This window comes from Lutra lutra, chromosome 4 (assembly GCF_902655055.1).
Source record: "Lutra lutra chromosome 4, mLutLut1.2, whole genome shotgun sequence".
NCBI lineage: Eukaryota > Metazoa > Chordata > Mammalia > Carnivora > Mustelidae > Lutra > Lutra lutra.
Window position 1 is genome coordinate 707,245 of NC_062281.1, and position 22,984 is coordinate 730,228.

A 22,984-nucleotide genomic window follows, 5' to 3' on the forward strand; every position below is an offset into this window, starting at 1 on the left:
ATGGCCCGCTCCAGCCGCCGGGATCGAGAGCTCGGATAACCGTTGGGGGCGCCTCCCGCCAGTCACTTCTAGCGTCCACCTCTACTGGCTGAGGTGCCTGTCCGTCATTCTTTCAGGCCGTGAGGACCCGCCTCCTTCCCTGGTGCTCATTGGTTGCGGCCCTCGCTTGTCCCGCCCCTGGTGTCAGCCCGCGTTCCCCGGAGTGGTTGGCGGACCCACGCGGTGGGTGGGCCGGGCAGCCCAGAGGGCAGCGGAGGGCGGGCCGGAAGGAGCTGGGAACGGCGTTCAGCTCCCGCCCGGCGCGGCCGGGGGGGACCCGGACCGTCGGGCTGCAGTCCCGTCCTGCCGAGCCTCTAGGCTGTGTCCATCCTGGGGAAAGCAGGAGGCTCCGACGCGGGCTCCGATGCTTTTGCGGCGGCCGGAACCCCAGGCTCGCGGCCCCAGTTTCCGGCCGGCCGAGGCGCTCAGCGGCCCGAGCGCACGGAAGCGGGCTCGGGGGGCCGGGCGGGGGCCGGACTGGAGATGGCGCCGCCCTCGGACCCGGACTCGGCCGCGGTGCTCTTGGCTGTGCACGCCGCGGTGAGGCCACTGGGCGCGGGGCCGGACACCCAGGCACAGCTGCGGAAGCTGCAGCTGACCGCGGACCCCGAGCGGCCCGGGCGTTTCCGGCTGGAGCTGCTGGGCGCGGGGCCCGGGGCGGTGAGTGGGGGCGGCGGGGCCGCGAGCCGGGACCGGTCCCCTGAGCGGGCCGGCCGTGTGCCCTTGAACATTTGGCTTGCCCTTGTGGCCGGCTCCTCGTCTGCAGAACGGGGGCCAGGGCCGTGCTGCCCGTCTTTAGCGGCGTCCCGTGAAGGTTCCGAGGGCGGCGTGCGAAGGGGCGTAGGTCCGGGTCAGTGGCCTGCAGACGTGACCGCGTGTTCCTTTGGTCATCGCGCAGTGGGTGCTGGCGGAAGACCCTGAGCCTGGACTCTGCCCTTCCTCAGGTCAGTCTGGAGTGGCCCTTGGAGTCCGTTTCCTACACGGTCCGAGGCCCCAGCCAGCATGAGCTGCAGCCTCCACCGGGAGGGCCTGGGACCCTCAGCCTGCATTTCCTCAACCCCCAGGAGGCTCAGCGGTGGGCAGCGCTAGTCCGAGGCGCCACCATGAAGGGGCAGAATGGTTAGTGCTCTGGAGTGAAATTCATTTCGGCTGGGCAGGGACCGTGGGTGCTGGGAGAGAACAGGTGTAGCCCCAGTCCCCCAGGCCTGGATGGGGGGGGGCGGGGGGAAGCGGTGGGAAAGCGGGGCCCACTTTACCCACTGGTGGGTCCTGAGCAGGCTCCCCGGAGGGAGAAAGTGGAGAAAAGGCATCCAAGCCGAAAAGCTGGAGCCGAGAGTACCGGACACATGAGGGGCAGAGCAGGGAGGCCCTCCGGGTGTGGGTAAGACTGATGGCATTTGGAGCAGTGGGATGTGTACTCAGTAGGATTGTGACAGGCTCAGATTCGAGGTTAAGACCCGTGTTTCTGTAGGGGCGGCGCAGATAGGGCTGGAGAGAAGAGTGATACCAGAGATGCTTAGCAGATGGAATTGGGTGGATCTCACGGTCACTTAAGTTGAGGAGTTAATGGTTGAGACACAGAGCTGGAGGGAGAATTACTGTGGAGCTCCCAGACAGGGCCTGTGTGCAGGGGTGCGGAGGGGAGAGGAGCTAGCTGGGTGGAGCTGGACTGGGGGTGGGGCTCTGAAGAGGTCAACCCTGGGTCAGTAGGAGAGAGGAGCAAGAGAATCCAACAGGCAGGCAGTGTGGCAAGCAGAGGAAAGGGCCCATAAACGTATCAGAAGCGCTGTCCGAGGGCTAAGAAGAAACCGTACAGTATGACCTAGGAGAGGCCCAGACAGCACAGCACTTGCAGAGGGAGGAAGGCTGTCCATCCCTTGACCTGCTGGGGACTCAGCACCTGCTCTGTACTAAGTGCTTCAGGCCTTGGAGAGTTTGTGGGACTCAAACTTCAGACCCTGCTCTCTCGGAGCTTGTGTTTCTGGAGGGGAGGCGGACATATAAAATACGTAAACGTGCGCTTGCAGGGAGCACAGCATTGCAGAGAGAATTGTGGAACCATTGTGTTGTAAGCTTAGAACTAATGGAACCCGGTGTATCGGTCCAAACGTGTTGATTAGGTGGAGAGGTTTATTTATTTTTTAATCATTATTTGAACATTTTATTAGAGTGCACAAGTGGTGGGGAGAGGGAGAGGGAAGAGCAGACTCCTTGCTGAGCGGGGAGCCTGATGTGGGGGCTCGATCCAGGACCATGGGATCATGACCTGGGCAGAAGGCAGATGCTTAACTGAGCCCCCCAGGAGCCCCTAATTTATTTAAGTAACCCCTGGACCCAACATGGGGGTTGAACTCAAGACCCCAAGTCAAGAGTCACATGCCTCACCAACTGAGCCAGCCAGGTGCCCCTCAGTTAAAAAATACTTAGGTTGGGGGGTGTCTGGGTGGCTCAGCTGGTTAAGCGTTCAGTGTGGAGTCAGCTTGAGATGCTTTCTCCCTCTCCCTTTGTCCCTCTCCCCTCCCCCGAGAAATGTACATATACATACCTATATATGTAAGTTGGGGAAAAAATTAAGTAAAATTGTGTCAGATGTTGGAGGAGATGGGAGTGCTGGAAGGGTGGGGTTTGCAGTTTTTTTTTTAAAGATTTTATTTATTTATTTGACAGATCATATAGTAGGCAGAGAAGCAGCAGAGAGAGACACACACACACACACACACGCGCGCGCGCGCGCGCACAGCAGGCTCCCCGCTGAGCAGAGAGCCCGATGTGGGGCTCGATCCCAGAACCCTGGGATCATGACCTGAGCTGAAGGCAGAGGCTTTAACCCACTGAGCCCCCCCCCAGGCGCCCCATGGAGTTTGCAGTTTTAAATAGGGTGGCTGGGAGGGCTTCATTGAGGGGACACGAGTAAAACTGGAAGATCCTAGTGTGATCTTCACACCCATGTGGCCGGGAAGCATCAGGTATGATAGCCTCCAGGCAAGAGTGTGTGTGTGACCTCTGGGGCTCCAAGGTTAGGCTGGGCCTCGGCCTGGGGGCACACACATGGGGCCCACGGCTCAACAGTGAGGGCCTGAAGCCATCCTCGGAGCTGCATCAGCAAGGGGTGGGCTGGGCCTCAGGTGGAAGGAAAGAGGGGAGACAGCAGCATGGCCAGCTCTGTAAGGACGCCCTGAGCAGGCAGTGGGAGCCCCCAGGCTGTCCTGTGCTGATGGTCGAGCCAGTAGAGAGGGTGGATGTCCCTGAGGGCACCAAGAGGGGACGATCGCAATTGCAGGGCTCCTGGTGAGCAGGAAGGGGCAGGCTCCTGAGGATCTGCTTTGGTTCTGCTGGGAGGCCAAGGGAGCATCCCTGGCGGGCTGACAGGGCCTCTTTGGTGGATGGGCCTAGGTGGGGCTAGACGGAACAGCCCAGAAGCATGCCAGAGCCCAAGGAAAAGCCGAGTGCAGCTTCAGCTTTGAGGAGTTGGCAGGGACCTTTTAGGGGTTAGTGAGGACCAAGGTGGAGTCCGACTTAATGTATGGGCAAGAGCCCTGGCATGGGCTGAGGTGAGCAAGGTGGTGGCAAATGTCTTAGAAACCTGAGGTCAGAGAGCAGAGGCCTGGGTAAGAACTTGGCTTGGGGGCTGGATCTCAGGAGACCCCAGCCCACCCCACGTCTTCCCTCCTAGGCAGCCTGTCCCAAGCCCTGGGCCCAGAAATGTGCCCCGTTTCCCCGCCCAGTCCCCCTGAGGTGCCCACGCTCCAGGCCCCACAACCCAAGGTGGATGTTTGCTGGAGCCCGGGAGACGCTGTGGAGAAAGGTAAAGGCAGGTGGCGGAGGGGGCTGGAAGCAGCGGTCTGCTCAGCTGTGATGGCCTTTTCTCTCTCTGCAGAAGAGCTGGTGCGGCGCCTGGCCCGGGCCATCGAGGCTGGGGATGAGCAGGGGGCAGCCCAGGCTGCGGCCATCCTGGCCCAGCATCATGTGGCCCTCAGTGTCCAGCTCCAGGAGGCCTGCTTCCCTCCCGGCCCCGTCAGGTGAGGGCTGCTTCACTCTGCCCTCCCAGCCCTTCCAGGACCCCCACCCTTCCCCCTGACCTGTGTTCTGGCCCAGGCTACAGGTCACGGTTGAGGATGCTGCGTCCTCTGCCCATGTCTCGCTGCAAGTTCACCCCCACTGCACCATTGCGACCCTCCAGGAGCAGGTAAGCATGGGGTCTGGAGAACCCTGCCGCGGGCAGGGGACCTTCAGTGACACTGCCTGGCCTTGATGCTCTGGCCCCAGGTGTTCTCGGAGTTTGGCTTCCCACCAGCCGTGCAGCGCTGGGTCATCGGGCGGTGCCTGTGTGTGCCCGAGCGCAGCCTTGCCTCCTATGGGGTCCGGCGGGATGGGGATCCTGCTTTCCTCTACCTGCTTGCAGCCCCTCGAGAAGCCCCAGGTGAGTCCTTGACACGGACGGGATGAGGACGGCGAGGTGCAACCTGACACACCGCTGAGCCCCACCCTCTACTGCAGGACACAGCCCTCAGGGCCCCCAGAAGTTGGATGGGGAACTAAGTCGCCTGTTTCCTCCGTCACTGGGGGTGCCCAGAGCTGCGCAGCCGGCCAGCTCCAGCCTCCCCAGCCCCCTTCAGGTGGGTAAGGGGCTGGACAGGGTGGGCCTGGGACTCTCCGGGCGCTGGAAGCAGCAGCAGCAACTCTCCCCCCCCCCCCCCCCCCAGCCCGGCTGGTCCTGTCCTTCTTGCACGTTCATCAACGCCCCCGGCCGGCCCGGCTGCGAGATGTGCAGCACCCAGAGGCCCTGCACTGGGGACCCCCTTTCTGCAGCCGCTGCCCAGCAGCCACCAAAGGTACCAGAGGCCGCGGAGGGCACGGGGGCAGGGCGGCAGAACAAGCAGAATGACCGGTCTCTCCCTCAGCCCCAGGTCACAGACAGAGAGGATGCCCCAGTCCCTCCAGGCCCCAGGCCCCTGGACCCCTCCTGAGACTCGCAGGGGACCTTTGCTGGCTGCTCGCTAAGGATAGCATCTGGGCTGGGGAGGGGCACAGTCTGGAGTCATTAAAGACACTTCTGAGCCAGCCAAGTGCCGCTTCTCTGTGCCTTTCCGCAGACTGAGCGGCCCCGGGGGGGTGCGGCACAGCCCCACTGGGATAAAAGCTGCCAGGGGTGGGGCCTGGCCCTCACCAGCTGGTTGAGGTGACCCAGCCAGGTCTTGGTGTCAACTGGCCAGTACTGGGGACTCCCAAACCGCAGGGATCCTAGAAGCCTGGGCCTGAGCTCTTCCCAGAGCCCAAGGGCATGCAGAGCTCCCACAGCCCCATGCCTCTTGTCCACCCAGAAACCTTGAAGCATGTGCTCTGCTCCCCCCGCCCCCGCGACACCGGCTGCCACTCGTGGGCTGCCCCAGCCAGGTGCTCCTTACATCCTCCTGGGGGCAAGAAAGGCTCAGAAGCCCCAAGGCAGGGCCCTGAGGTGCCCTGCGGCTTGCCGGGAGGTGCCATCCCTTAACCTGTTCCAGCTGCCCGGCTGAGATCAGGAGCACATTCTGGGTGGCCTCCGCCCGCTCTGCTCTCAGTGTGGCCAGAGGCTGTCTCCCCTCCCAAGCAGCTCCTCCCGGAGCGGAGCCCCACCCCCACCAGTGAACTGCTGCCCTTGGGACAGAAGCCAAGCGGTTCACGTACTGACGCGGGGCCGGTTACCCCACCAGACCCCCAGGCCTTGCGTGGCCGAGCCAGGCCCTCTTCACCTCTGCGAGTACTGTCGCTTTCCCTAACAGCTGTTCCCTGTCCCACGCTCAGTACGACGGCAGCCCCCGGTCTCTCCGTGGCAATGCTGGCCACACCCCACAGAATATCCCGGGAGCTTGAGAGCCAGGATCTCGGTCCCAGAATCCTGTGAAAACTCTGCTTCCCCCCCTCACAGCAGCTCAAACCTGTGTGTTGAGAAACTTAATTTATTCCCATGATGGAGACTGAAGATTTTGGAGCCGGAACCTGGTCTCCTGGGCCCTCCCCTCTTTTACCCAAGAAATTGGGGCTTTTCAAGAGGGCCAGCTGAGGCCTGAACAGGTCCAGAGTGGCTCCTGGGCTGGAGGGCCTATCCAGACCAGACGGTGAGCAGACACGGGGCAGGGTCACTTGGGCGGCCGATACGCCAGCTTCCGGCTCTTCAGGACTGACCACTTGTGCCGCTTCATGGCGTAGATCAGGGGAAACAGCAAGCCCATCATCATCAACATCTGGGGACGAGGCAGGCTCAGCCGGAGGAAGCAGAAAGGAACCCTGCCCGGTTCCCAGCCCCTCTCCCACACCCAACCCTTTTACCTTGAGCCCCATGCGTTTGCGATGGTCGTGCTCTGGCTCAGATGCCCAGCGCAGGAAGGTACACACGTCCTTGGCCACCTGGGACATGGTGGCTGGGGTGCCTGGGCCAAGGACAAGTGGTAAGGGCTGCCCCTAGGGGTCCCTACCCAACCTGGGGTAGCCCTGGAGCACCCCCCTCACAGAGCCAAAACAGGGTCCTCACCAAGGCTTCACAAGGAACCGAAACCCCCTTGCCCCAGCACACAGGGGTCTGGGCTAGTTGCAGCCGTGGAGGCTGCCCGCAAGCTGGCACGCTGGCACACGCACACACTGAGCCAAGGACAGTGCAGGGCCCACACGGGAAGCAGCCCTGGCAGCAGGAAGAGGAGGACCCAGCGTGCTGATCCCCAGGCAGGGGTGGCTCCTCTCACCGTCATCGAACTCCAGAACCTCGTTGTAGATGGGAGGAGCCATGCCGATGGCCTGGCCAGGAAAGTAGGGGTTGAAGTAGAGGCCCTCTCGCAGCGACACCCCGGTGGGTGGCTCACAGTAGCCCGTTAGCAGGGAGAAGACGTAGTCCTCGCCACCGTGCCTGGAAGCAGACCCGTGCCTCCTGAGCCCTGGCACGAGATGGCCTTGTCCCCCCCACATCCCTCTGCAGGAAGTCCATGTACCTAGCCCGCGTGATGTAGCTGAGGTCAGGGGGCAGTGCCCCATTGTTGGCTGCCCGAGCAGCCTCCGGGTTGGGGTACGGTTTGGGGAAGTAGTCAGACAGCTTCCCGGGCCGCATGAACATCTCCCCATCCTCATTGGGGCCATCCTGAACCTCCACCTGCCACGAAGAGCCCATCACAACCCGGCTGTCCACCACAGTGGGAACCCCAATCCCCAGGTCCTCCTCATCCCTGGGCCCCGCACCTCCTCGGCCAGCGCCTTCGCTTCTTCCTCCGTGTAGCAAACGCCCACCAGGTGGCGGTAGGCCACGTAGTCCATGCTGTGGCAGGAGGAGCACACCTGCTTGTACACCTGGAAACCCCTCCGGATGCTGGAGAGAGGAGCAGCGTCACGGGCGCCAGGATCCCACCCCGCCCAGCCCGCCCGAAACGGCCGCAGCCAGCCAGCAGCACACCTGGTGTGGTCCAGGGAAGAGAGGAGGCCACGGTGGGACCACGGATAGCTGGGGGGGTGCAGCTCCAGGTCACTGGCACTCACGGCGGAATGTAGGGCCACAGCTAGCCCTGCACCCCCCGCCGCCAGCATGCCCAACGCTGACAGCATCACTTTCCGGCCCCGGGACAGACCGGCCTTCGACGACAAGGACACTGCCTGCAAGAGCCCCGCTCAGCGCCTGCCAGAACGCCCCCCGGCCCTGCCTGGGGATCCGCCTCTCAGCGCCCACCTCTCTCACTCATCCACGCAGCACCCGCCACTCCTGCGGGGCACCGCGGCCCCCGCCCCCCGTCCCCGCCGCGCCGAATCCTCGACCGCGATTCGGCCCTGAGGAGGAGGTGTAAGGCTGCTGTTGGGCTCCGGGGCTGGGGACGAGGCAGATGCGAGCCAGGGTGCCCGGGCAGGCCAAGGTCATAAGGCAGCTGTCCGAGGTCAGGCTGAGGTCACTTCAGGACGCAGGCCCAAGCTGGAAGGCCGGAGCAGGAGAGGGCCTGGGCGCGCCCTCCCGGAGAAGCCCCCAGCCCCGAGCCCGCAGCGAGCCCGCCCCGCCGCCCCCCACGCTCCGCACAGGGCGCCTCTGCTACTCGGAGGACTGGGCGCCTGGTCCTACTCCCCGGGTCCTCAGGTCGGCAGGCGGCGGGGATCCGGCCGGGGCAGAGGCGCCGGGAGGTCGAGGCCCCTCCCTCGCTGCCGGGCCCGCGCCCAGAGCCTCCCCGCCGTGACCTTCAAGGGCTGCGGGGCCACAGGCGGATGGGGTCGCGGCCAGAGCTCACCTGAGGCGTCCGCAGCGGGAGCTGGCCGGGCCGCGCGCCGCACAGCAGACCCCGGGCCCGCGCGCCCGGCAACCGCGCGCCCCGCGGGCCCAGCACCGCCCCGCGAAGCGAAGCCGCCGCCGCCGCCGCCATCTTGGCCCTCTCCGGCGCGACGGCTGCTCCCGTCAGGCCCCGCGGCGGTCCCGGAGCCCAGATGTCGCGAGAGCCTGAAGGGCGGGGCCGGGGCCTGGCCGTCGGGGCGGGGTTCCGCCGAGCCGCGCTCCTCCCGAGACCGGAAGTGGGCGGGGCACGAGCTGGCGGCCGCGGCGGCTCCCGCGGCTTCCGGGTCCGGTCGCCTCCCGCCCGTCGCGCGCTTCCGCGCAGCGTTGTCTGCCGCCCGGGGCAGGGTCCGGGCTCCGGGTGGGGGCGAGCAGGGCCGGCGGGCCGGGGGCCCCGCGCAGGGCCGGACACCGCTCGCCCTCATCCGCCCGACGAGGATTTACGTTATCGCCGGGAGCCGTCGGGGCATCCCAGGCCCTCGGAAGCCCGGCGTCGGCCGTCGGTGGGAGCGCAGGGCCGGGGTCTCGCGGCCCCGCACCTGCCAGGAGGACGCTCGCAGCGACGGGTCTGGAGACCCGCCCGAGGCCTGCCGCGTCCCGGCGGACAGCGGTCCCGGGGGCGTCTCTCCTTCTCCTGGGCTGGAGCCGCCGCTGGCCCCGAGGGGCGGAGCCGCGTCCCCGCCGGAGCCGCTGCCAACAGTGTCTGCGGCCCTGAACGCCTCCCGCGGAGCCCTCTGCGCCGGCCCCGGCCCGGGCGAGCTGTGCCCTGGGGGCGTTCGCCGAGGGCGGCGGGCGGGGTGGTGGGTTCAGATCCGCCAGCGGCCACGCGGCGCGGAGGTCGGGGAGCAGCACCCCCGCGGGGCCGCGCCGGAGAAGGAAAGGGTCCCGAGACGAACGCGCGCGACCCGAAGACGCCCCCGGGGCTTCCGTGTGGTGGACCGGCGGGCTCGGTGCTCGGTTAGGGGAAGCGCCCGGCAGGCGTGCGGCCCGCCCGGCCCAGGGCTCGCGGGCGGCCTCCGCGGGGCGCAGAGCTGCCGGGAGAGCAGGGAGCTTAGCGCTTGCTGGTTTCCGAGCACGTCCGCCGGCCGCGAGCCCACCCGAGGGCCGAGCGAAGGGGGACCCGGGGCTCCGCAGGGCGGATGCTGCAGGCCAGGCGGAGCCGGCTGTCCCGTCCCGGCGCAGACAGCCCCGACCGGCCCCTGCCGGCCCCTGCCGCGTTCTTGGAGTACAATTCCCAGCGTCGCCACATCCTAGGACTTAAAATGTCTAGTTCGGGCGCCCCCGGGCCCAGCCAGTGACGCGAGGGCCTTCGGCTGGGCTCCTGCTGCGGGGTCCTGGGACCGAGCCCCGCGCGGGACTCCCTGCTCGGAGCGGAACCTGCTTCTGCGCCTGCCCCTGCCCTTCCCCCTGCTTGTGCGCGCGCTCTGACAAATATTATTTTTAAGATTTAGAAAATCTAGTTTTCTTTCTTTTTAAAGATTTTGTCAGAAAGAGCACAGCAGGGGGAAACAGGCTCCCTGCTGAGCAAGGAGCCCCCTGCGGGCTGGATCCCAAGACCCTGGGGATCATGACCTGAGCCCCTCAGACGCCCCTAAAATGTCTAGTTTTCAGCAACAACAACAAAATTATAGAACACTGTAAGAGAGCAAGACGGAGTCTCACTCAAGCAGGAGCCTGTGTCCGGCAATGGCACAAGGCGTTGAAGGTACTACGGCCCCTTGGGGTGGCTCAGTCATCAAGCGTCTGCCTTCAGCTCAGGTCATGATCCCAGGACTGGGATCGAGCCCCACATTGGGCTCCCCGCTCAGCAGGACGCCTGCTTCTCCCTCTCCCACTGCCCCTGGTGTGTCCGCTCTCTCGCTGTGTCTCTCTCTGTCAAATAAATAAATAAAATCTGAGAAAAAAAAAAAAGGTACCGCAGCCACGAGATCTGCCACGTCCAGCACTGATAACCGGCAGAAGCAGAGGGCATCTGCAGGCCCCAGACCCGTTAGATCCCTTTAAAAGGGAGGGTTTTGCAGCAAACGTCAGACTCTTCGGACAGACCCCCCTAGACAGACAGACCCCCTCAGTCCGACCGCTTCAGAAAGGCAGCTGCTGCCCAAGCCTCGCCCGGCCTCTCCCGGCTGGTCTCCGAACAGGACTGAGACGCGGCCCTGCTTGAACAGAAGCAGCAAGTGCCCAGAGCTGACCAGAGCTGATGGGGGCAAGACCCGGGCCCCCTCTCAGCCGCCGCCCGCAGACGGACTTGGGGTTCGGTTCGTGAACTCCCTGCCCCCTTGTTATCTCGTTTGTCGTGTGCCGTGTAAGAAGCCAAGTCAGTCACACGGTGAAACGTCACTGAGTCTGGAATCCTACACCCGCTTTACGTTACCCTCGCTTCAGGACCGAATAAAGCCTAAAGCCGACACTGCGAAGACACGACTCTTGTGTGTGCCTTCGCAGCGGGCTCAGGGCACCCTCAGAAGTGATTCAGGGGCGCCTGGGTGGCTCAGTGAGTTAAGCCTCTGCCTTCGGCTCGGGTCATGATCTCAGGGTCCTGGGATCCAGCCCCGCATCGGGCTCTCTGCTCAGCGGGGAGCCTGCTTCCCCCCTCTCTGCCTGCCTCTCTGCCTACTTGTGATCATTGTCTATCAAATAAGTAAATAAAATCTTAAAAAAATATTACAGAGAGAGAGCGTGAGCACGAGCTGGAGGAGGGGCACAGGGAGATGGAGAGAGAGTCCCAAGCAGCCTCTACACAGAGCATGACATGATGCTCCATCCCATGACCCTGAGATCATGACCTGAGCTGAATCCAGGAGTTGGATACTTAACTGACTGAGCCACCCAGGTGCCCCTAAAGGTTTTAAATCGTCTCTACACCCAATATGGGGCTCAAGCTCGCAACTCCGAATGCAAGAGTCCATGCTCCACCGACTGAGCCTGCCGGGTGCCCCAGAATTAATTTACTGTTACTCAAAATCAGATTAATAAGGATGTTGACTGTAAGCTCAAGGGCAACACTGAGAAAATTACTCAAAAGATATAGTCAAAGAAATAATAGGATGGTACATTGGAAAACAGCCATCTTTATCACAAAAAGTTAAAAAATGGGTTAAAGTTTCTAATTAAAAGGTATAATGGATTTTAAAATACACCTATATGGGGTATCTATAAGAAACAAACTTTAGATTCCAAGACACAAATAGGAAGCAAAAATGTGGATAAAGATACACCATCTATACAACAGTAATCAAAAGAGAGCTGGGGAGCCTGTACTAACACCGAACAGCATAGACCTTAAAATAAAAATTGACACGAGTTAAAGAGGGACATTTTATAATGAAAAAGAAAGAAGAAGAATCCATCAAGAAGACATAACAATCATGAAGATACATTTGCCCAAATGCCCCAAAATACGTGAAGTAAAAGTTGACAGAATGGAAGGAAGAAACAGACAAGTCAATAACGGACTTTCCATACTTTCCGCAGCAGACGGAACAACTAGACAGACGCTGAGCAGAGAGGAGTCGCGCGACGCTAGCAGCAGCCAGACTTGACATCAGAGAAACGCGCCAGCCGGCAGGACGCGCACCCTTCTCAAGTGCTCGTGGAACATTCTTCAGGACAGACCGTGACGTTACTCGATCAAACAAGTCTCCGTACATTTAAAGCTGCTAATACCACATGAAGTACGCTTTTTGACAATATAAATTAAAAATAACAGAAAGAAATCTGGGAAATTCACAAATACGTGAAAATTAAATACCATATTCCTAAATAACCAACTAGTCAAAGAAGAAATCACAGGGAAAATTAGAAAATGACTTGAGGTGAATGAAAAGGAAGACAAAGCAGATGGAAACACGTGAGCTGCGTCCCAGCAGCACCACCAGGGACCGTGGGGCCCCACTCTCCTCTCGCTGTGCCCCAAGAGCAAACGCGCTCGCACCGACACTTGTCCCCGAGCAGTGCTTGGTGCATCTCCCACAATGACCAGCAAAGACGAAACCACCGAAACGTCCAGTCCATGAGCCGTCGGGCAGATGAACAGAACGTGGCGTGTTCCTCAGCCATGAGGGAAGTTGTGACACGGCACGACACGGATGAACCCTGAAGGCGTAGTGCTGGGTGAAGAGCCGGACGAGAGACCACAGACGCACGACCCCGTTCCTATTCAGGTCTGAGTCTGGAGTTGGAACGAAGGTTGACGGTGTCCGGGGCTGGAAGGGGAGGCGGCGCAGGTACGGGTTGCTCCCGGGGCCGAGAAAGTGTGCTCTGGAACAACACAGCCCCTGGCGACCATGGCGAGGACTCGCCCGAGAGTGATGGGCCCCCTGAGGAGAGGCAGATGCGAGGTGGCCCAGGGTTGCGTGCACTTGCTCAGGAAGACAGCCCGTCGGGTGGGAAGTGTTCAGGTTGGGAGACTGACTTAGAGACGACCATCACAGCATCCAGGAGGCACAGGAGACACACTGGGGCCTCAGAAGAGGGGCCTGGGCGGGTGACAGGGCCTGAGCATGGGCGTGAAGGCAGCTGGGGCCTGCAGACCCCATTCTTGGACAACGGTGCCCTAAGCTGCCCATACCGGAACCTCAGGCGGGGAGGGGTGACCAGGCAAACGATTCGCAAAAGCTCAGGAAACCTGGGACAGGCAGGTGAGTTGCTAGAAGCACCCCAAGGCCAAGTAGGGCGTCCATAGTGGGCCTGCTTGTGCGGAGGCTGCTGGGCATTGGGAGGTAGGTGAAGGGTGGCCTGGCTGGCGGGGGGAGCCGCTACCCTCACCTTCCTGTGCTCACCCCACACCCGAAGCCATAGGTGACCCTCCAGGCCCCTTCAGGAGCTGTCCCGTCTGCCCCCTGGAGCTTCCTTGGGACCTCCAGAGGCTCTCCCTCTGCTTTTTTCCCTCTCATTCAACAAATGCAGATGAGTATCCTCCCGGGTGTCTGGCTCTGAGCCGGGTGTCTGGCTCTGAGCCGGAGAAGCGGCAGGGACTACCCCCCCCCACGGTGCTTCGGTTCTGGGTCGTGGGAACCAGCAAGGAAGGAGCGCGCACGATTAAGCCCGACTCTGGGCGCGACAGCTGGCGGCTGAGTCCCCGTCCTCTTGTGAGCTGGGTTCGGCGACAGCCCCTCGTGTGTTGGTTGGAACTAGAAGCAAGCGTCAGAGAGTAACAGTGCTACGTGAGGCAGACATTTGCTCCCCCTTCCACGACACGGAGCTCCGCAAACGGGTTGCACTGCCTCTGGGTGGCCGGGGAGTGCCCGCTCCTCTCCCTGCATTCCCAACACAGGCTGTGCCTCCTGCCGCGACACACTCCACGCTCCAGCCGTCACCTCCACATTCCCGAGGGCAGGAGAACGGATCGGGCTCAGAGGGCGGTGTCTCTGGGTGAAGTCTTTGCCTGGTACTCGCCCTGGAAGCCTCCGTTCTCACCCTACCGGCCACAGCGTAGCCACACCTCCAGGCACAAGATCCCGTACTGGGGTCTAGGACTGCAGAGGACAGACGCCGGACACAAGCCGCAGACCCTGCCGCACCATCAGAATAAAGCATTTATGACCTCAGATTCTGTCCTTGTATGTCTGACCTACATTTTCACAGCCTGACAGTTCCTTGTTTTTCTCTTTGAAGCAGATTCCATGCGCGGCATGGAGCCCAACGCAGGGCTCGAACTCACGACCCTGAGACCAAGACCTGAGCTGAGATTGAGTCGGACAGTTAACCGACTGAGCCACCCAGGTGCCCCTGACATTTCCTTGTTTTAAAAAATGTACTAGAGGGGCGCCTGGGGGGCTCAGTCCGGTAAGCACCTGCCTTCAGCTCAGGTTGTGATCTCAGGATTCTGGGACTGAGTCCTGCGTCCTGGTCTCTGCTCTATGGGGAACCTGCTTCTTCCTCTTCTCCCTCTCCTCCCTGCTGGTGCTGTTGCTATCTCTGTCAAATAAATAAAAATAAAATCTTAAAAAAAAAGTATCACACAGGGGCGCCTGGGTGGCTCAGTGGGTTAAGCCGCTGCCTTCGGCTCAGGTCATGATCTCAGGGTCCTGGGATCGAGTCCCACATCGGGCTCTCTGCTCAGCAGGGAACCTGCTTCCTCCTCTCTCTCTGCCTGCCTCTCTGCCTGCTTGTGATCTCTCTCTGTCAAATAAATAAATAAAATCTTTAAAAAAAAATCTTAAAAAAAAAAAAAGTATCACACAAATGACATTACTGAAAATCAGAACAGAAATTCTGCTTCCCTGGGGCGCCTGGGTGGCTCAGTGGGTTAAGCCTCTCCCTTCGGCTCAGGTCGTGATCTCAGGGTCCTGGGATCGAGCCCCGCATCGGGCTCTCTGCTCAGCAGGGAACCTGCTTCCTCCTCTCTCTGCCTGCCTCTCTGCCGACTTGTGATCTCTGTCAAATAAACGAAATCTTAAAAAAAAAACCTCTGCTTCCCTGACAAATCAACTTTGTTGTTTCCATGGTTTCAGATCTTTTGTGTAGACAAGAAGAATTCTGCACAGGTACGTTCAGAGCACACCTGAGATGATCTTTTTGCTTTTGGCTCCACTTGTATGTTCCATGATTTAATGTGTTTTCAAGATTTGTACTTTCAGTGACTAAGTGCGGTAAAAAAAAATGGCCGATTGAGGCCAAAGCCTGGCTGAAAGGCCCAGAAGGGATTTTGTACTGGGTGCCAGCCCACAGAGACAGAGACAGAGACGGCGGCGACTGAGACAGAGCGGAGATGTCTGTGCGACTCAGAAGACAGCGAGGCCATGGAGTAGCGGTGCCTGACCTGCCAGAGGGCACTCAACAGAAGCCAGCCGGGTGGGGGGGGCGGCCTGGGGGTTCGGGTGTGACCGCGCTCTCAAGCCTCAGGAGCAGAACAACAATAAAGGAACTGCAGGCCCCCGTGGGATCATGGGAACAGCCGGCCAGCAACAGGCTGCTCGTGCCCTGGGGTCTCCAGCACCCTGACGGCACCACCAGCCCCACCATGCCGGACACACAGGCGCCCATCAGCAGACAACCAGCACGCCCTGGGGGCTAGACCTCCCCCCACAGGCCTTCCCAGGCCCCACCATTCTGGGTGTGGCACTGAAGGACACTGGTCCCGAGACCACCCTGCAGGCAGGGCCACTCTGCCTTCGGCCTACCGCACCAGGTGCCGGCAGAGGCCCTCCTGGGAGCGGGCATGGCGCTGGCGTTGCTGAAGAATCCGTTTTTCTTTTTTCTTCCCTCCAGGACTGACACTGACCTCCCAGCTCCTGTCCGGGTCCCGTGGCCTGCCTGCTCCTCCGAGGCCCTGGATCCTAGGGGCGTCCAGCCTGGACTGGCTCAGCTCCAAGGAGCAGATGCCCCTTCCAGACCCACATAGAGGTTCTGGCCCCGGGAGGTGCCCCGCCCACACCATAAGCCTCTGCAGGGCTCCAGCTCCGGCCCCTTTGCCCCTTCCACGCCAGCGCTGCAGACGGAGCAGTGTGGTCTCTGGGCACGCAGAGCCCATCAGGCCCCAAGCCCTGCTCCCATCGTTTCCTCCTACCCAGCACCTGCCTCCTACCGTGACGCTCGTGGGGCGGGGGCCCGGGCAGGGTCAGCATGGGCCATTTCCAGGTCCCGAGCCCAACGTCCACCCGAGGCTCTCCTCTGAGGCTCATGTGGCTCAGGCCCTCACTCCTGCCAGCAGCAGGGGGGCCAGGCAGTGCCCTTCGAGAAGGAAGTATCTGGGAAGGCCAAGCCTTCATGCAGAGCTTCTCGCCCCGGGGCTTGGGCGGCCCCACACGGACAGCAGACACTCCACCAGCGGCACCAAAGGGCAGCTGAAACAAAGCGGTTTATTTCCCAAGAAGACAACGTGAGAACGCACCACCCGTGAGGACGTACCACCCGAGTCCTGACGCTGCAGAGCTATGAGCCGCACGTCACTTCCAAAAAAGCACGTTCCAGAAGAGCAGCCAGCAGGGGTAGAGGCCCAGAGCCAAGAGCGGGAAGAGCAGGGCACCGTAGGTGTGGTGCTCCAGCACACCCTGAGCCAGCGCTGCCAGGAAGAGCTGCCAGCCCTCGGCCAGGGACAGCGGGGCCTCCTGCAGCTCCCGCCACAGGAACAAGCTGCCCAGGAGCGTGGCTGCTGGGCTCGTCAGCACCAGCAGGGCAGCGTAGAGGGGCCTGGGAGGAGAAGCGGGATCAGGTCGGGCTCAGGGCAGGGGAGTGAGAGGCATCCCGTTGACGGCACGGGGGTGGGAAGCAGCGCAGGCCCTGGGCTTGGGGAGGGGCAGCGCGCGCTGAACTCCGCAACGTGGGGCAGGCTGGCACGTACCGGGGCCCACAGGGCGTGGTGAGCGCGGCAGCAGGCACCATGGTGGCAGCCAGCAGGAAGCCCAGCGAGAAGTTGGTGAGGGTGATGCAGGCCAACTGGAGCGCCAGGTAGATGAGGGCCACCAGCTTCAGTGCCATCCAGCCTCTGTCTGGGGCCTGTGCACTCACCACCCTGCAGGACAAGGGGCTCAGACGCCTGGCCTGTGTGGCCAGGGTGCCCCCCCACCCCAGCCCAGCCCTCACCGCTGGGTGCTGTGTGGAAGGGCCAGGCCTGCCGCGTAGATGGCCAGCAGAGTCAGCACCACGGCCTCGGCCTCGGCTACGGGGAAGTGCTGGGTAGCCACGTGTTGGCCCAGCACCGGCAAGATGTAAAGGGCCAGACCCATGGCCTGTGAGATCAGCAAAGGCGCCACAAGTGAGGCCAGCCCGACGCTCTGCACGGTACATAGACAATGGGAGATGGGTCCTGGGGCCAAGGGAGCCCCAAGGATCCTCACCACCACCCCACCGATTGAAACTGAGCTGCCGCCGGGACGACCGCCAGGAGTCCCGTCCCAACAGCAAGAGTTGGGGGACCATCACCTGTGCTGGCAGGACGGGAGGGCTAGGTCCAGAGCCCCCCCCAGGCTCCTCGGGGCCCACTCCGGCCTCATGCAATTGCATCCACAGCTCCAGAGCGTGGTCTAGTCAAGGACCCTGACGACAGGTGTGATGGAACCCACCCGGCAGCAGACCCAAGGCTCACTCCCACTCCCCCAAGGACAGAGGGCTCTCCACAGCCTAGAGTGGAGAGGACCTGGGCTGGCCACACGCAGACAGGAGGTTCAGAGGATATTTTGAGACCAAGGACCAAGAGCAGAAAGCCGGCAGCGGGCATGTAGAGGCCGATGGACACGAAGCGGGACAGTGCCGGGAGCAGGTAGAAGAAGAAGGACTGGTGCAGGCGCTCCAGGAGGTGGTTGAGCTTGCGGAACACACCCTCCAGGGCCCTGCCAGGGTGGGGCGGCGTCACGGCCACCCAGGCCCCCCAGATCATCCCCCTCCCCCACCCCAAGCACGGAAGCGGGGGCCAAAAGCCACTTACTTGCCCACTGCCACCAAGTCATACTTATATTGTCGGAAGCTGTTAATGCCACGGATGGTCAGGGCCTCCACACGGTAGCGCAGGAAGAGGCCATGAGGGCCATGGGGGCGGCCAGAGGCCTGCTGCAGAACCATGAGCAGCAAGGTCTGCAGACCCTGCAGTGGCCCGTCGACGGATGTCCAGTCCTGGGGCTGCAGCTTAGAGGGTTTGGGGGCAGGGTGAGAGAAGCCCCCCAGAGAGAAGCCCGTGGGAAGCCCAGGCTTCCCTGGAAGGCAGCCCCCCTTACCTTGCCCTGCAGCGTACACAGCAGCCCCCCTTTCTGACAGAAAGTCTGGAAGAGGTTGAGTAGATCGAGGTTGGGCAGCTGCCCGTTGAGCCCCTCCACAGCCACATCGAGGCTAGTGACCACGTCACTGCTCAGCTCCAGAGCCACGGCTGCCTGGATGGCCCCTGCCCGGCCCTGCAGAGGGGATGACTGCATGCCTGTGGGAGCAGGGGAAGGAGCTGCCTATGGGGCCGACGAGGACAGCGGTTCAGAGAGAGGGACCGGGGGAGATGACCCACCGGTGACGTTGGCGTCGTGGTAGGCCTCCAGCCAAGCCTCCGTGCCCAGAAGGTCTTGTTCTGTCACCAGGAAAATGATGTCTTTGGCCCAGTAAATCTGCCCTGGACACCAGACGCTAGGTCAGCAGGGCCTGGGACAGGGGCCAAACCATCCCTTGCCCGCAGCAGCCCCCAAGCCTCACCCCGAAAGTGGGCAGCAAGGGCCAGCAGCAGTCCCACAGCCTGGCTGTTGGTAGAGTCCGGGCCACAGGGGACGGTGAGCACCAGGGACTCGGTGCTGGCAGCGCGCGGGGCCCGCAGGATGCCATACACGTTGGTACCAGACACCATCTGCACACAGTATGGGGAAGACTTAACACCACCCTACCCCGGAGGGCTGTCCTCCCTCGTCGCCCTAGACTGCCCACCAGGGATTTCCCGGGCCCGGGACATGCCACCACCGGGCTTCCCGGCCCCAAGCCACCCTCCCCAGGTGCGTTTTGGTCCCAGGCACTCCTCTCCCCCACAATACGTAGCGCTCGTGGGTCTCGTCAGGAAAGGGCAGCCTCCGCGAGAAGCTCTGCGTGTACACTTCCAGCCCCACTGACCGCATCGTCCGCTCCAGCCACGCCACTGGCAGAGCCCTAGGGACACAAGGAAAGCCGCTAGGCAGAGCTCCCTGGCCTTGGCCACCACTATCTCCCCACGCCCGCAGCTGTCCGGCTCACCCCGACTTCCTGCGGTGCGCAGCGAAGTCTCGGGCCAAGCCCCGGGCACGGTCCCCGCCCGCGAACTGCTCCTCCACCATGGTGGACCCCATGGCGTTCTCCGACATGTAAGTGCGCTGGGTCAGCGGCGGGAAAGCCAGCGCCAGGAACCAGGCGATTCCCGCCACGTAGCTCAGCACGCTGCGGGGAGAGGGAGCGAGGGCGCCCCGGAGCATTAGCGGGTCCGCGCGCTCCGGCCCGGGCCCTCCCCGCGCTGCACCGGGGACTGCGGGGGCGTGTCGGAGGGACCCGGCCCGGGGGTCCAGGCGCTCAGGACGTCGGACGGGGGAGCTGAGCCGCGGGCCCGAGCAGCCCGCGGGGGCACGGGGGCGCCGGCAGCCCGAGCCCCGGGTCCTCCGGGGTCCCGCCCCGGGCCCCGCGCTCACCAGAGCGGCGCGTTGAGACGCAGCACGAGGCGGGCGAGCGCGCGGCGGCGCACCGGGTCCGACAGCAGGCCCATGGCGGGGAAGGGCGGCTCGGGGGCCGCGCTCGGCCGGCAGCTCCAGCCGCGGGCCCGGGGCCGCGCTCCCGTCGGGCCGCCGCTGCGCGCCCGCTCGCACTTCCGGTCCCGACGGCCCTCGCGCCGCCGCGCATGCTCCGAGCAGAGGCGGTGCGCGCTCCCCGGCAGGACGCGCCTTCAGGACCAGCACGGCGACCGGCGGCCGCCCGGGCTGGCGGGGCAGAGCCAGAGAGCTCCGACCTGCAGAATCAGAGACGTTAGAACAGGGCAGGCTGCGGGGGTCTGGAGAGCTCGGCCGCCCCAGCGTTCCGAACGAGTCGCCACTGGCAGCGACAGGTCGAGCGCCCCGGGGGCGGGGAGGAGGAACGTTCGCTTGGACTGAGACCGGGGCATTGGCAGACCCATTCCTATGGATGTTGGTCAGAAACGGCAGCGAGTGCACAAGGGAAATCCCCGTGTGAACGCAGCGCCGAGGTCATCAGGGTCAGATGACCACAGGCATTAAAGTGCAGATGGTACTCTTGGCCAAAACGGGTCTCAAAGGAGCTGGGGTATGTGGAGTAGGAAGTGGGGAGCGCTCCTGTTCAGATCGGGAGGTGTGCGGTGAGGGCCCGCAGGGGCTGGTGCTCAGGGCACAGGTGTGTAGAGAGGACCCGCCTCCTTCCCCCAGGTGAGAACCTGTATCTGTTGTACTTTTGTTGGAGTCTGAGGCTCTGTAGGCCCAAAGGACTCCTAGGGTGTTAGGGGCCATCGGTCCAAGCTATAGTCCGGAAGATGTGAGACATGGCCCCCACATCGCCATGGTGGGCCCCAGATGTGCTGGCGGGAAAACAGACTCCCGTCCCCGTCCGATGGCTTGGCTCATTATGTCAGGCCGCACCTCACTGCTCAGCGGCCTTAAACCCTTCCTGGCACAACTGCTCTGCCCATCCCGGGACACGCCTGCCCCAACTTCTTCTTTGGGCTGTGACTCTTGAGACTGCAAGCGGTATGTCCTTCATGTGTGGGGGACAGGGACGGTCCCTAGTCACCCCTGAGTGCAAGCACCAGGCCAGGCTCTGAGGGTGTGGAAGCACTGTGGGAGATCAAAGTTCAGCACACTGTGTGTGGGTTTTATTTTGGGAACGGGGGGGGGGGGGGGTGCAGATGTTCAGTCCCCTAACAAAACAGAGGCCTCACGTACATGCTGTCGAACCACACGGTCCAGCAGTGTGTGCACGTCCCGGGCAGCCCGGGCAGCGGCCTCCAGCACCGGCTCTAGGTGGTCCTCGTGGAGCCTGGCATCCATTTCAAGCAGCGCAATCTGGCCTGAGGCCGGCAGCAAGGCCAGGGCCAGCTGGGGACCGCCAGCGGCCTCTTCCACGTGGCTGAGGTCCGCCAGAGCTGTGCTGTCCACAAAGCCAGCGGAGCAGGCGCACACAAAGTCCCGCATGGGTACTCCAGCGTCCAGCACTGCCAGCGTGGCTGCGTTCACACAAGCTGCGTAGGTCCCGCCATCTGCCTGCAGCACCTGCAGCAGCCCCCGTGGCATCCGTCCATTAAGCTCCTGACCCCTGGCTCCCAAACCCTCCTCGCCCCCGTCCCTCTCCCTCCCTGGGCTGATGACTGCTGCTTGCTCACCTGCACGTAAATATCAATCTGGGAGCGTGGGTGCAGCTGTGTAAGGATGGCCGCCTCGAAGGTCTGACGCAGCTGCAGGCCCATCTCACAAGACTTACGGTCCCCATGTGGTCGCCGCTTGCGTTCACCTGTGCTGAAGGTCGCAGAACTATACTGACAGTTCACCAGGGCCCTGTCTGGCAGGGCTCGTGCTCGGGAGCCTCGGATCTGGGGGAGGAAGGACACATAAGCCGGGCTCATTGCTCCCCAGCTCCCACTACACCTTCCTCTGGCTAAGACCCAGGCCTCAGCTTCCCTCTCACCCTCCTACTTTACCTGCAAAGCAGCCTGCGGGAGGGCTGCATGGCCAGTCTCTAAGCCACCAGCACGCCTGGACAGGATTTCTCTTAACAAGGCCTCCCCGTTTCTTCCCTGCCTCATGCCCTCCCAACCGTTCTCCACTGGTAGCGAGAGCTGGTAGGTTCGCAAATACCAAGTCTGACGCCCTCAGCTCTGCTGCCTCCCAAGCTGCCCCACCACGTGCGACATAAAATCCTCAACAGTGTCCCTGATCAACAATGCGGCGAGCTGCTGCTTCCCTAGAGACGACTGGATCCCACTTGGAGTCCTTCCGCACCTCCCCACGGGCAGCCCTCTGACCCGCAAACCCGCCTCGCTCGTCGCCACCCCCGCGCTCCTCCCTTCTCCGGCAATGGAGACGGGGCGGTAGAGCCGGGAGATTCATTCACAGCCCCGTCCTCACGGAGTTTACGGCCCACGGAGGCGTCCAGCGAGGGGCTCCGGAACGGACGCCCGAGGTGACTGGGTAGGGAGAGGCAGGGAAGCGTGGGGTGGCAGCGGAGGGGCTCGCCACGCAAGTCAGGTACATCCCGGAGGATGACGCCAGCGTGGTCAGTCCGGAGGGGGAGGGGAGAGGAGGAGAGACGGGGGAGGGGAGGGGAGGGGGCGCGCCCGGTGCTTCCGGAACAGCGAGGGTCGGTGCGCCGGAGGGAATGCGCCGCCTCACACTGCAGGGGCCCCGGCTTTGACTCCGAGTGCGCCGGGGCGGCCCCGAGGATGGGCTGGGCGAACGGAGGCGCGCGCCGGCCGGGCCCCCCCCGAGGCTCAGCCCGGCCCGGAGGCTCCGCGCACCGCCCGGCTCGCGCGCCCCACTCGCCTCGTGCGGCCCGTAGACCACCGCAAGCGCCTTGGTGTTGCCTTGCTCGATGTAGGCCGAGCCATCGGCCTGCGCGAACACGCCCATCCGCGCCTGGATCTTGCGCAGCTCGCCAGCGCGTCGTCCGTCGACGCGGTAGCCCTGGTCCGACAGGAGCTCCAGGCCCGCCATGACGCCCGGCCGCGGGCCGCGCTTCCGTCTCCCGCAGAACTACACTTCCCAGCGGCTCTGACCCGCACTTCCGGCCTCCTGGGGCCCGTGGTTTCCGGCGGTCCGGCCCCCACTTTCAGCCCTGGAGAACTACGGTTCCCCCAGGGGGCCCGGCGGCCCTACTCCTCCCACTTCCGGTCCTGGGAAACTACGCTCCCCCGCGGCGCCGCTTCCCTCAGTTCCGGCCCCGGGGAATCTTCGGCGGTGCTGAGCCAGGAGAGGAAGACTGTGCCGGCTGCCGTTTTGGGGAGCTGTCTCACGGCGGCCAGAGGTGGAGACTGGCTCGGGGAAGAAGTGCCCCCGTCGCGCCCCTTCGGGTTCGCCGTGGGGGCGGTTCTCGTACTCCCCGGGCCCTCCCTGGCTTCTACCGCACGCGTCTGCCCCGCACGCTGGCCCCGCCCCCCCACCGAGCCCCTGCGCCTGCGCCGGTCGTTCCCGCCCCGCCCCTCCCCCCGCACCTGCCCCTGCCCCTGCGACCGGCGGGCTCTGGCGGCCGGCTCCTCTCTGCGACTCGGCCTCCCTGGAGGCTCCTTGTGGGTCCGGTGGGCGGACGCAG

General features: G+C 63.3%; 4 protein-coding genes and 1 long non-coding RNA gene across 9 annotated transcripts; 1 reads left to right on the forward strand and 4 right to left on the reverse strand.

The window, feature by feature from the left end:
- The first annotated feature begins 208 nt into the window (after nucleotides 1-208).
- On the forward strand, nucleotides 209-5,100 carry SHARPIN (SHANK associated RH domain interactor). 4 transcript variants are annotated; one of them, XM_047725044.1, is made up of 9 exons: nucleotides 216-579; nucleotides 984-1,158; nucleotides 3,713-3,844; nucleotides 3,917-4,058; nucleotides 4,135-4,225; nucleotides 4,306-4,459; nucleotides 4,537-4,655; nucleotides 4,743-4,871; nucleotides 4,941-5,100. In XM_047725044.1, exons 1-9 carry the CDS (start codon nucleotides 523-525, stop codon nucleotides 5,004-5,006), a joined length of 1,065 nt encoding a protein of 354 aa, XP_047581000.1. In that variant the 5' UTR covers nucleotides 216-522; the 3' UTR covers nucleotides 5,007-5,100. The 4 variants fall into 4 exon arrangements, with proteins under 4 accessions (XP_047580998.1, XP_047581001.1, XP_047581000.1 ...); XM_047725043.1 differs by having other exon boundaries at nucleotides 219-699; XM_047725042.1 differs by having other exon boundaries at nucleotides 209-699; nucleotides 4,537-4,871.
- LOC125097472 (uncharacterized) lies at nucleotides 4,933-5,616 on the reverse strand. The gene is made up of 2 exons (XR_007126535.1): nucleotides 5,532-5,616; nucleotides 4,933-5,450 (listed from the first exon to the last, which is right to left on the reverse strand). It is a non-coding gene; the product is annotated as an uncharacterized LOC125097472 (long non-coding RNA).
- Nucleotides 5,617-5,959: 343 nt separating this feature from the next.
- LOC125097461 (cytochrome c1, heme protein, mitochondrial) lies at nucleotides 5,960-8,745 on the reverse strand. The gene is made up of 8 exons (XM_047725041.1): nucleotides 8,631-8,745; nucleotides 8,268-8,599; nucleotides 7,454-7,650; nucleotides 7,243-7,369; nucleotides 6,999-7,156; nucleotides 6,756-6,916; nucleotides 6,346-6,446; nucleotides 5,960-6,260 (listed from the first exon to the last, which is right to left on the reverse strand). Exons 1-8 carry the CDS (start codon nucleotides 8,728-8,730, stop codon nucleotides 6,156-6,158), a joined length of 1,281 nt encoding a protein of 426 aa, XP_047580997.1. The 5' UTR covers nucleotides 8,731-8,745; the 3' UTR covers nucleotides 5,960-6,155.
- Nucleotides 8,746-11,609: 2,864 nt separating this feature from the next.
- On the reverse strand, nucleotides 11,610-19,504 carry GPAA1 (glycosylphosphatidylinositol anchor attachment 1). Of its 2 annotated transcripts, XM_047725012.1 has the most exons (13): nucleotides 19,369-19,504; nucleotides 18,944-19,123; nucleotides 18,748-18,859; nucleotides 18,419-18,566; nucleotides 18,237-18,338; nucleotides 17,959-18,155; nucleotides 17,673-17,869; nucleotides 17,424-17,577; nucleotides 17,171-17,266; nucleotides 16,832-17,022; nucleotides 16,590-16,760; nucleotides 16,157-16,438; nucleotides 11,610-13,437 (listed from the first exon to the last, which is right to left on the reverse strand). In XM_047725012.1, the coding sequence occupies exons 1-12, from the start codon at nucleotides 19,440-19,442 to the stop codon at nucleotides 16,195-16,197; spliced, it is 1,866 nt and encodes a 621-aa protein (XP_047580968.1). In that variant the 5' UTR covers nucleotides 19,443-19,504; the 3' UTR covers nucleotides 11,610-13,437; nucleotides 16,157-16,194. The 2 variants fall into 2 exon arrangements, with proteins under 2 accessions (XP_047580968.1, XP_047580967.1); XM_047725011.1 differs by lacking the exon at nucleotides 11,610-13,437 and having other exon boundaries at nucleotides 16,089-16,438.
- A 1,029-nt stretch (nucleotides 19,505-20,533) lies between these two features.
- Nucleotides 20,534-22,799, reverse strand: EXOSC4 (exosome component 4). Its single transcript, XM_047725054.1, has 3 exons — nucleotides 22,219-22,799; nucleotides 21,063-21,269; nucleotides 20,534-20,952 (listed from the first exon to the last, which is right to left on the reverse strand). Exons 1-3 carry the CDS (start codon nucleotides 22,387-22,389, stop codon nucleotides 20,593-20,595), a joined length of 738 nt encoding a protein of 245 aa, XP_047581010.1. The 5' UTR covers nucleotides 22,390-22,799; the 3' UTR covers nucleotides 20,534-20,592.
- Nucleotides 22,800-22,984: the final 185 nt, after the last annotated feature.